Consider the following 12,760-nt stretch of genomic DNA (forward strand, 5'->3'; position numbering starts at 1 on the left):
GACAACACAACTAACATATTACACCCCAGAGCTCCCTAGTTGTAAACAAGCAAACTTTTACACACCACATTTATCATACTAATCACGTTCAGTGTGGGCAAGACACTGAACCTCTTCAGCCCCTCGCGGCGATCAATGTGTGTGAGTGTGTGTGAACAGGTGAATAAGAGCCAAATTGTAAAGCGCCTAAAAAGCTCTGTATAGATCTAATCCATTTACCATTTCGCATATCATATAACTCGCTGGTAACCACTGGAGGGCAGAGAGACGCCGACTTACACCGCAGAGGAACCAAGTGATGAGATGCATGCAGCACAGTGGCTGCTTGTGAAGTGGGGTTTAAAGTGCAAAGATCTCCTCACATACCCTGACAAGCTCTCACTGCATGCTCTCTTATCTCCAGCCTGGTTATGAAGGAGTTCTCCGCAGGAAAAACAGTATCTTGAAAAAAATCCCTTTGTCATATTTTTGGGGGACATCAGCTGCAGGGTGTCTATGGTATCAAAACAAACAGTTTACATCTCCAACATAAACTATATAAATGTTACCCAGTCTAAATCAAAAGTCAATTATGCATAAAGATATTCTAACACAGGCACTCTAACGTACAGTATATACACATGCGTGCACATGCACTAGTGTATCTCTGACCCCAGAGCTGCAGGACCCAAACCCGTCATTATTATTATTGCTATTATTAATATTAATATTAATATCATCACTAATAATGACAACAACATAATTGTATTTTTTAATTATAAGTATCAGTCTGGTAGAGATTACAGCGGCGGTTGTACAACTGTCCTCTCTCTCTCTTCTCTCCTACTGTCTCTCTTCTCACCCTCTTTCTGCCCACCTCTCCTCTCTTCCCCATTTCTCTCCTCACCCCAACCGGTCGAGACAGATGACCGCCCACAACTGAGTCTGGTTCTGTCAGAGATTTCTTCCTGTTAAAAGGGAGTTTTTTCTCTCCACCGTCGCCAAGTGCTTTGCTCATTGTGGGATTTGTTGGGTTTTCCCTGTAATATTGTAATATTGACCTCACTATGTAAAGTGCCTTGAGACAATGTATGTTGTGATATGGCGCTATACAAATAAAATTGAATTGAATTGAATTGAATGCACTGATACTGATACATGTATATTGAAATAAAACATCATATCAAGGGGACAATCAAACAAGAAGTGGTGTCATGTTCGGATGTTGTGATGTGATATTAAGAAAAACTGAACATGACAAATCATCAACTCTGAAAACACAGACATAAAATGAAGAAAGACATACCAATTCATGACTGGATTCCAACAATATCCATTAGGCAACCAGACCGAGTGTGGACCCTACATTGAGGACAGAGAGTAAGGTGTAAATTGCAGATTTAGGAGGGTGTTGCAGCGACCAGCTGACTCTAGTCAGTGCAACCAGGATAGCCTGAAAGATTCATTTTGGTCATGCCAGCTTCCATAGAAACCGTTGGACACCTCAAATCATCTCATCGGAAACTGCGTGGAACACTATCAGTGCACCTAACCATATATTATTCTCCCTTATCCGTGTAGGACATTGATAACGCTCTATCTTATCTTGTTAGTCAAATGTTGTCCTGTTGAGGATTTTTCAAAAATATTATGTTCCTATTGTTTCCCCTGAGTTTAGCTGAATTACATTAAATACATTTTATAGTAATTGGTCAGTGATCAGTTTCCGAGTGACAAAAGAACACGAGATCAAATCACTGCCCCAGTCCTTATTTATAAAGGACATTTTCCCCCTATAAAATGTATTGGTGGGTCAGTTAGGGTTCTACACAGGTTCTTGAAATGTCTCTGTGAGCTTCTCATAACAGGTTGTGCCTCACGTTCACTCTTAGGTTTGTAATTTTAGATAGAATCCACAAAGTTTTTGTTTGAACCAGTGGCTTACCATTACACAAATGCTTGAAATTTCACTGGATTGGACAAATAGGTAACTTTTCATATTACATCTACAACCAAGACTTGGTGTGTGTCCAAGAAATACTACTGGATGAGCAGAGTCCTTCTCATGGGGACCTGGAGAGGCCTGTCCCAGGCCCAGATGGGACAACAAAGTCCTTGTTGGACTTTTATAGTAATATCTGGAGGTTCCCTTAACTGTGTCAAAGTCACTGAGAAGGTAAGCTCTTCTTACTTGTTGCTAGAATGTGAAATGAACACGTGTCCACAGTTGAAGGTCAAAACTTGGCTTCATCACATAAACATGGCCTTGTGCACGGTTGTTAGCTGACTTATCAGTGAACCGGCCTATCTCAAGTACTTGAATCAGCAATGATGCTAAGTAAAAAGGAAATCTATGTGTTTTATTACTGCTGGTACATAAAATAAATGATCTGCAACATTTTGATTAACCAAACACTGTCTCTCACTTCCTTATATCAGCTAATTAAAACAAGGATGTGTAACAGTCTGCAACCATGCTAGCTGCTCTCAATAAATACGATAACATGCCGACGTTAAGTTATTTGCCATGGACAACATCTTCATTTAGCATTTTAGAATGCTAAATAGCTCACAATATAAAGCTAACATGCCATTGTTTTGTTATTTGCCATGGGCGCCGTCTTTTGGCGTGCTAGCCAAATGAAAAACAACTTTGGCTGATTGGAATGTTATTTGATGATAAACTACAAATTTAAATTTTGACATGATAACAGGGCTATACAGTTGGTTAAAAATGAAGAGCTCACAACCAAAGTGAGGGGCACATGAATGACTTTACCATGACAATCAATAGTCCAGATGTTTGACTCAAGACCACACAAATGTCAATATCTGTACAGCATCTATTCAGTATCTTTTGAGATATTTAAATCTGAACTGAAGCAGAGGATGGATTAATATATTTACTGATGCTGTCAAATAATAGCAATTTCCGCCAACTGTTCTTTAAAATTACAACAATCTATTTCCAAGACTCAAAACCTCCTTGTGTGCTCAAGATACAACATTTTTTTTTAACTTATTCTGGTTAAAGTGGAACCAGTTTGTTAGGCTGATTAAAGCACACTGCTGGTAGAAACCAAAAATTCACCAGTAGATATCAGTCTAGTACAGACATTTCCATTTGTACATCAGCTGTAGCAAAGGAAGCGTGTTTCTGCTTTACTTTTTTGAAAAACAACTTTTTTAAATATAATTTTAAATGGTTGAACTGATATTAAATTAGCTACCAAACATTAGTTGTTTCCTTGAGGTGTAAAGTTTACGCCAATAGAACACGTAAGCACAGCCTCCTAACTACTGCAGATTAGACTACAGATGTAAAGACAGCTAACATAAATGGGGCCGTAAAAATGGGGCCAGCTGAGTGTGAGTAGCCTTTTTTATCTTAGTAGTGGAAATCCTATTTCCCAACAGTATCTGTGGCATCGGTGTTCGGGTCAAGCATGTTCTGCTCAGTCCATCTATTTAATCTCAAGTGGTTAACATTTACCGCTGAAAGGTTCCGCGATATGAGCAAAGATCAAAAGTTGAATTTAATAGCTGCCTCACGGCACAACCCATAATATACCCACATGACTCTACTGTTTCAAAATGATAATTCATTGGAATCATAATTTGATGCATGATTCAGCTGATTGAGATCGCTGCTATCTAAAAAAATGTCCTGACAGCAAAGTGAACTTTCAGCCCTGAGTCTACCCCACCTCCATCGTCATGCATGATAATACAACAATAAAAGCTTCTATTATTCCATTTTGTTTGCGCTAATTGTCCCTGCAAAAGGTTTTGCTTGATTTCAAGTTTTAAGTTAAGTTTTGAAGATTATTAATAACGGTATAGCATGAACTGGGAGAACAATTGAATAAATTGAGATGAATGGAATAATGAAGAAACGAATAAAGTAACAATGCTGTGAATTGTTTCAAAGTTGTAATGGTGTAAAAATGATCACACACGGTTACAGTAGACGAGGTTTACCTATCTTTGTATCTAGCATGCATATCTATCTCTACAATCTTTCTGCTGATCTAAATGTATCTGCTCATACTGGAGGGTCTCCTGCTGTACCTGGAGGCCAACACCTGAGGAGGGGCAGTGTACGTGTTTGGGCTGGGATCAACCCTTACTTGACTGGTGTTGGTGAATTTCCCTTGCTTGTGGGAAATTGAGTTTTCTAATGAATTGGATTTTAGTAATTTCTATCTTGTAAAATTTGATGAGAAATTGCTGTGGGGGAAATGTAGCTTCTCCCCCTTTTCATTACAGGTATTGTGTCCACGACTGTCTCGTTCAACACAGCACCGTCATACATGGGTGACGAGGTACTTCTTTTTCCCAATTCAGAGCCCCTTGCCTTGGGGCCGGTGCCCTCTAAACAGTACCCTCACAGGTATGTCACTGTTTACTTGACATCTTTCAATTTTAGTTTAAGCTTTTACAGTCACTAGTTATTGCAATTTCACTCCCTGAAGGTCCGGTGTCAGAATGCAAACGCAGCTCTCCCATGGACTTCTGGTACAGAGCGACACTGAAAGAGAGGACTGTAGAGGCGGCTGGAGGTCTGCGGTGGGGATGGTGCTGTGTGTGGTTGCCGCCTGCTCCTGATTTTCTGCAGAGGGATGGAGACCACTGGCAAGGTGTAACATGGCAGCAATAGCTCACCGAACGTAACAGCTTTGAAAGTTGCCACTTTACTGTCTGTACTGTACTGTGCTGCATGTTAAATGCCCTTCAACGACGTTGTTTGTACCTTTGTGGTCATTTTCTTCCACTTTGTAGTTGTTTTCTGTATCCTATATCTGCAGGTAGCAGGTTTATAGGAAATGTAGTTTCGAGAAACATTAGTAGGCCAATAACAACGCTGTGTGAGACAAGGGGCTTCCATTTTGAGCGATTTTTATTTTGGAATCTCTTCCTTGTGCACTGGCAAACTTCCCTGTGATGGAGACATTACCTGATCCCAACTGGGTCTCTACATTATTATCTTCCTTCAAGCTGGACGTCCCAGTCTTTTTAATCCGAGGTTTTGCTCTGTGCGAACGAATCCAACGATGCTGCAGCAGGAAAACAATCGACAAACATAACATCAAAACGATTTAGGGGCATTAGGGAAATGGTTTTTTTGGCATACTTGTACTTACAATTATTATTTTATAAATGGGGTAAGTATGTTGGGTCCTCCTGGACACCTACATTTAGTGTTGTAAAGCAGCCTTTATCAGCTCAGAATCACATATAACTTAAAGCCTTGTAAAAACATTATACCTAGGAAGCGTTATCCATGCTTTTATCTCCTCTCGGCGTGATTACTGTAACTCTGTGCACGGGGTTGTCCGACTCCACCCTCTCACGTTTAGGAATGGAAACGTATCACTCCTGCTCTGGCAAACCTTCATTGGTTATAAATTAAAGACAGATTTGATTTCAAATTTTTTTACAAATTATTACATTTTTTATTACAGTGTTGTTGCTCTGATCTTCTGGTTCCACTAATTTCAGTCCAGAACTCAAAAATTCTCTGTTACTGCCCCCAAGATCTGAAACAGTCTTCCATTCCATATTTTGGTCCTGTTGCTCTATCTATAATTTTAATCAATCAAATTTACGGTCGTTACTTATTAAATCGAACCAATTATTTTTTGTTTTATATATTTTCTATTGTATTTGCTGCATTTTTCTCTGGCATTGATTTTGATTCTTTCATTGCACTTATTCTTTCTATCCATACTTGTACTACTTCTCCTCTGCCATGATTTTAAAGCACGGCGACTCATTTCCTGTCATTTGTAATGTGCGATAAAAATAAATCTGATCTGATTGGACTTTAAAAATGCCCCTAACCCTTATTTTTGTATTTTTTTATATACCATTTACACTCTATCTCTCTCTCTCTCTCTTACTCATGCACACACACACACACACACACACACACACACACACACACACACACAGACGCGTTGAAATATAATTATATGGTGTGGCGTAAAAGAGTATATCAGATGATATGACAAACAGCTGCTGAACATTTCAGTGATTGAAAAAAAGAAGACAATTCAAAAAATCAGCAGTTAGACGAAAGACAAGGTCAATACTCATAACGTTCAATTGAGCGCCTCGGTTTAAATCATTTTTAAGCATAATAATCTTATGGTTCAATAATGTTCTATAAAAAAGGAGCTTATTTTTGACTGTACAAGGTTACAGAGAATTGAGAAGTAGTGGTGCAAATACAGTACTGTACATATACACAGATAAGTTAACACATCCTTAAAATAACCTCTGCTATAGATTACGGTCATCAGTCGATCTTTGGTTAATAATTTGATAACAAAGGAACACTGATAAGATTCACAACACTTTGAAATTGCTTAACAATTGTGCCGCAGAATAGTAGTGCTTCATCCTGTCTTTCTGGCCTAATACATTAACATTTCAGCTGCTCATTGGCCATTATATTAACTGCGGTAGTCTTAAGAGGAGCTATGCAAGAAGTAAACACCAAACACAATTCTTCTCTTCACTATTAACCCCACTTTTTCCCTTTACAGGCTCATGAATAGCAAATTCATCTTTCAAGTAAAAGTGCTGGTGATGGCACCTCATGTGGTGCATTAACCATTATCAAAGAGGCTCCACCTTTTCCCATTTAAACTTGCTGACATCACATAATACAACACAGGCTGTCATGAGCTACCGATAACCAGTTTAGGTGCCATAGGTCACAGTTAATACCTCGGCGTCTCTTCCCGGGACGATCATAAGGGTGAAGGACTTAGAGCGAGAGACAGTGAACGGAGAATCACCTGGAGTTTTCCACAGAGGAGATTGTAACAGGAAGAACACAGCCTCTTGAAGGTTTACAGGGAGGTAGGAAACCAACAACCGCTCACCAAAGGGAGACCCAACGGCCCCATTTTCAAATTCTGTGTCCAGTGAAGTTCACAAAAAGCCACCATGAAGCTGAAACTACCAAACCCAGGACTGGAAGGCCGGATCCCCTCTCATGGGGAACTAGAGAAGATGGAGAAGGAGGAGGCTGGGGACAGGCCCAAATGGGACAACAAAACCCAGTACCTGCTCACCTGCATCGGCTTCTGTGTTGGACTCGGCAACGTCTGGAGGTTCCCTTACCTGTGTCAAAGTCATGGAGGAGGTAAGAGGAAAAACACATAAAAACTAATGAAAATGTGCTGTGAGTATTAATTGTTGAAGGATCTAAATGTTTTTGCATTTTTACAGTAACTACGGAGGGCTTTCCAAAAACTCATTTCAAACTGGAGTGAAAATTGTACCGAAATATTTTTAAGTCCCTTTTTTTTTAACCGTTTGAATGTTGTTTCCCGTTGAATATTGACTCAGTAACTTCGAAGTACTGAGCAAAGTCAATCACTCACCACATTGTTAACTCATTATGATGTGATTGTTGTGCTAATAGGAGCATTTATGATCCCATTCCTTATCCTGCTGGTTCTGGAGGGAATCCCACTGCTGCACCTGGAGTTTGCCATCGGTCAGCGCCTCAGGAAAGGCAGCGTGGGAGTGTGGAGATCAATCAATCCCTGTCTGACTGGAGTTGGTGGGTAAAACAAGAAAAAAACATGCAATTGTGATCGTGCATCTCTTTTAGCCATAGTGGTATGGTCCCGAGGACAGTAACGATGCCAATCCACCACTTTCATCCTGACATCCAAACAATTATTTGATGGAGTAACATAAAAAATTTGTCAGCTGCTAGCATGGTTGCGGACTTTCAGTCACGTTAAAAATAAAGAACACCACCACAATCGTTTCATTCTTTTACAGGTATTGCATCCCTGATGGTCTCATTTTTGGTGGGTATGTACTACAACACCATCATGGCCTGGATCATGTGGTATCTGTTCAACTCCTTCCAAAACCCTCTGCCTTGGAGCCAATGTCCTCTCAACGCTAACAGGACAGGTAGGCTTTGCCTTTATCCATCAAGACAACAGAGAGAATCTGGAGAAAAACACTCAGACACATAGCCTACACAAGCTGTTTCATTCCAAAGTTGCTGAAAACTTGTTCGTAACCGTATGGATCTTTGCAGGACTGATAGAGGAGTGCGCTCGGAGCAGCACCGTCGACTACTTCTGGTACAGAGAGACTCTCAACACCTCCGAAGCTATCGATGATGCCGGGGGCCTGCAGTGGTGGATTGTTCTGGCCCTGGTAGCTGCCTGGAGTGTGCTCTATGTCTGCTGCATCCGGGGGATTGAGACCACAGGAAAGGTCTGCATTTCACACCACAACAGCATAAGCATGCATATATGTTGGTTCTAATTTGTATTTTTTAAAATTATTTTTGACATTCTCTCATTTCTCAGGCTGTGTACATCACGTCCACTCTGCCATATTTGGTCCTCACCATCTTCCTCATCAGAGGACTGACTCTGAAAGGCTCTATAGAGGGAATCAAGTTCCTCTTCACACCAGATGTAAGCACCATTGTAGCACACCAACCACTATGATTAAGTATAAGTATATAATTAAGTGATATATATATATATATATATATATATATATATATATATATATATATATATATATATATATATATGTATAAAGGGAGAGAGAGAGACAGACAAATGTCTGCATCTAATTTTTCTGACATTTTCAGGGGTTCATGTCAAAAGACAGTTATAGAGATGAACTTGGATGTAGTGAGAATAGAGACAAACACTTTTGACGAAAACTATTCTTGCACTGTTGAATCATTTTTGAAGCGTCTGAGATACACTTTGATCACTTCATAAAAGTTGGCATTGAATGTTCAAAGACTATCAGCAGATTAGAATCTCAAGACCTTTGGTTTGTGACTAATAATCCATGTTGTTGTTCTTATAACAACTTTAAAACCAAAATGATGTATTTTAGCACGCAATTTAGTTACTTTTTAAAAATTCTCAAACAACAGTCATCGTTATCTCTGTTCTCCTGATTTTATTGTTTTGTAGGAGATTAGACTTTAAATTTAAGAAGATAAAGAATGCATAATCCTGGTGTAAATTACCTTCACATATTAATTATTAACACTGCCCAGGACAGGAGATAATGTTTATGGACAGTTTTCTTTTAAAGAGCAGCAATAGTACAGCAGGAAGTAATTAGCATAGGAATCTCGAGCCTTATGTTTTTATTCTCCTTAAGGTGGACGAGTTAATGAATCCAGCAACCTGGTTGGATGCGGGTGCCCAGGTGTTCTACTCCTTCTCTTTGGCTTTTGGAGGCCTCATCTCCTTCTCCAGTTACAACTCTATTCAGTGGGTGACAGCCTCATGTGCACATTCACACGGTGGACCCTCTTTTGAACAGTTTTGCTCACACAATTCTATTTCTCTTGTAGCAACAACTGCGAGCAGGACGCTGTTGTCATCTCTATCATCAATGGATGCACCTCAGTGTACTCTGCAACGGTTATCTACTCGATCATCGGCTTCAGGGCCACGCAAAATTTTGATGACTGCATGGGAGAGTGAGTTTTGAAGTGCCCCCCAAAAAAAGCCTTGAGAAACACAGTCTGATTCGCGTCTATCAGACTGAACTCATCTCTCTGTGCTTTTCTTTTGCAGCAACATCTTAAAGCTGATGAATGCCTTCAACTATCCAGAAAACAACATAACTGAAGGCAACTACAATGACGTTCTGACCTACCTCAACCAAACACAACCAGATATGATCCAAAGATTGCAACTACAGACCTGTGACATGCAGTTTTTCCTCAGTCAGGTCAGTATAGAGAGAACATCCAAACCATTTCAAAGATATCTACTTTTCAGTCTCACAGAAATGATGATAACAGGGAGTGAATGATTGAAAGATTTGGTGTGTACACCCGCAGGGTGTAGAGGGAACAGGTTTGGCCTTCATCGTGTTCACGGAGGCCATCATCAAGATGCCCTTTTCCCCTCTGTGGGCAGTTCTCTTCTTCGTCATGCTCTTCTGCCTCGGGCTCTCGACTATGTTTGGCAACATCGAGGGAGTGGTGGTTCCTTTGCAGGACCTCAGACTGTTGCCCCGAACTTGGCCCAAAGAAGTTTTCTGTGGTAATTTGCTCATATTTCCTATTAAATATGACATTCTTTTTCAAGTGGAATTAGAACATTTGATCTTGACAAACAAGAGTAACCACTCTTTTGTTTTTTGTCCTTTTTTTCCCCCAGGTCTGACTTGCCTCATTTCTTTGGGTTTGGGGCTCATATTTGCAACGCGCTCTGGAAACTACTGGCTTGCTCTTTTTGACAACTTTGCAGGCTCTATCCCCCTTCTGGTGATCGGATTCTCTGAAATGATAGCTGTTATCTACGTCTATGGCATAGACAGGTGAGTCTGTCCAGTCAGTGATTATTGGAAGGCTACATCTGACAGTTTCCAAAGTAATGAATTTTGTATGGGGCCAATATTGTGGCAATATTGTGTGTGTGTGTGTGTGTGTGTGTGTGTGTGTGTGTGTCTGTGTGTAGCTTTGTCTACCTGTATCTCAATCTGTGTGCATAATCAGATTTGTTTGTTTGTGTCTGTGTGTGTAGGTTCATGTAACTGTATCTCAATCCATGTGTGCATATTCAGATGTGTGTGTGTGTGTGTCTGTGTGTAGCTTTGTCTACCTGTATCTCAATCTGTGTGCATAATCAGATTTGTTTGTTTGTGTCTGTGTGTTTAGGTTCATGTAACTGTATCTCAATCCATGTGTGCATATTCAGATGTGTGTTTGTGTGTGTATGTGTGTGTAATATTGCTACAATATTGGCCTAATATTTTAGCCACTCTAGCGGCTTTATGTTTGGTGTTGGCATGACAACCTTGGTACATAGATAATGTCAAAGGAGATCATGGATCACTTAATTGATAAAGAAGTACAGAGTTGTGATGTAGAAAGACAGACGTGCTCAATTATTCAAAAAAAATTGTGGATGAAAGTAGGAAAAATATCACTTAGCAGTTAGAAAATGTGTAAAATGGTCAAAACAATGAATCATGTGCAATAAAGGTTAGATAAGACTAAAGAAACAGAGCGGAGGTCCACTTCTTTGAAGTCCATCCCAGCATCCACGTGATGAACACACACTAACAGGCTGCTTTATTTACTGTAACCAATAAAAGTACAAGGTCGTCTTTTAATGGATGCTTTCATACACACTCAGCTAACATGAGGTCTCCCTCTTATTGCTTCCAAACAGGTTCAACAAGGACATTGAGTTTATGATTGGCCACAAGCCCAACATGTTCTGGCAGGTGACATGGAGAGTGGTTAGCCCACTCATTATGGTCGTCATCTTGGTGTTTTACTTTGTTACCCAAATCACCAAGAGTCTCACCTATTTGGTCTGGGACCAGGAGGCGGTAAGTGGGCTTTTCACAATAGTTTAACTTTGTTTTTCAAGTTGCAGGTTTGGATATAGTAGCAGCCTAATTACATTTGTATTCATGGTGGTTGAAGTCCACTTTGAGAAAGCCCGGATAATTTTGTTCATCTTTGCGTAATGATTCTTTGAAAAGGTGATTTATTGCTGTAAATCCTATCATTTTCTTTTACTGTGGCTGCAGGAGAGCTTCCCAGCCCTGGATAACCGTCCATATCCTTCCTGGATCAACATCATTATCTTCATCTTGGCCGGAATTCCCAGTTTATCCATCCCTGTGTTTGCCCTCTACAAATTCATCCAGATCAAATGTTGCAAGCAGAAGGACTACAGTGAAAAAACAGTGGACACTATCTCTGCCAATGTACAAATCATCGACAAAATTTAGTTTTTAGTAGCTTTTCTTTTGATTATTTAAAAACAAAATGTGTGAATCAGGACCTTTTTTATTGTTGTTAGTATATTATACTTATTGCTTTTCTCTTCTCTTGGCTTGCACAATGATATAATAGCACACTAGTGACTAATAACTAGAAAAGTAGAAACACATTGGACTGCATTTTCTGTAAAATACAAGTTTTACTAGTCATTAATAATACATGTATTACTATTGTAATATTAGTTTCCTTTCGTGTAATGGTTCCATAGTCATTGTATGTTGTACATTAAGGGAATACTTGGATATTTTGAGAAATAGACTCATTTGCTTGCTTTCTGAGACTCAGAGAACAGCTTAGCATAGGAAAACAGCTAGCCTAGCTCTATTTAAACATAACAAAATCCTCCTAAAGCTCTTATTAACATTATACAGTAAATTAAATCCCATTTGTTTAATCTGTACTAAAAACTAAAAATCATAGGCTGGGGTCAAGCCAGGCCAGCTGTTTTCCCACTTACACTCGTTTGTTTTGCTTCTCTTCCTCCTCCTCATCATCATAATCTTCAACCGCTTATCTGGGGTCGGGTTGCGGGGGCAGCAGGTCCAGCTTCTGTTCCTATTTAGAAAAAACTATTTTACCGAACTCTACGTAAGAAAAACTACTGAGCTGTTTGCTCCATATTGTAAATTTGCTCTATGCATGTATCTAGAAGTATCGAGTTTTTTTTACGTTTTGTAAATAATCCTCAAGGGGGAGGCGGATTCCTGATAAGACCTCTGACATACAGTTAGGTAAGCTTCTCTCTCTTCATGCAAAAAACTACATTCATGCCATCAGTGCTTTTTCGTACTCTTTTGTGTTGTTTATAATGTATTTTTTTTAAATTATCGTAAGCGACTGTTGTTTAGTTTTTAATATGTATTGCGACACTGCACTTACCCTGCAATAAACTGACAAGTTATGACCTGTTAATAATCTTCTCACCAGTTCAGACTCAAGCGCAAAATTATGTGT

General features: G+C 39.6%; 1 protein-coding gene across 1 annotated transcript; it reads left to right on the top strand.

Moving 5' to 3' along the window:
* The first annotated feature begins 6,669 nt into the window (after positions 1-6,669).
* LOC118311180 (sodium-dependent neutral amino acid transporter B(0)AT1) lies at positions 6,670-12,718 on the top strand. Its single transcript, XM_035634786.2, has 12 exons — positions 6,670-7,135; positions 7,418-7,558; positions 7,786-7,923; positions 8,054-8,235; positions 8,331-8,441; positions 9,154-9,266; positions 9,350-9,478; positions 9,576-9,732; positions 9,845-10,049; positions 10,167-10,326; positions 11,184-11,346; positions 11,551-12,718. Exons 1-12 carry the CDS (start codon positions 6,937-6,939, stop codon positions 11,752-11,754), a joined length of 1,902 nt encoding a protein of 633 aa, XP_035490679.1. The 5' UTR covers positions 6,670-6,936; the 3' UTR covers positions 11,755-12,718.
* Positions 12,719-12,760: the final 42 nt, after the last annotated feature.

Source organism: Scophthalmus maximus, chromosome 5 (assembly GCF_022379125.1).
Source record: "Scophthalmus maximus strain ysfricsl-2021 chromosome 5, ASM2237912v1, whole genome shotgun sequence".
Classification (NCBI taxonomy): Eukaryota; Metazoa; Chordata; class Actinopteri; order Pleuronectiformes; family Scophthalmidae; genus Scophthalmus; species Scophthalmus maximus.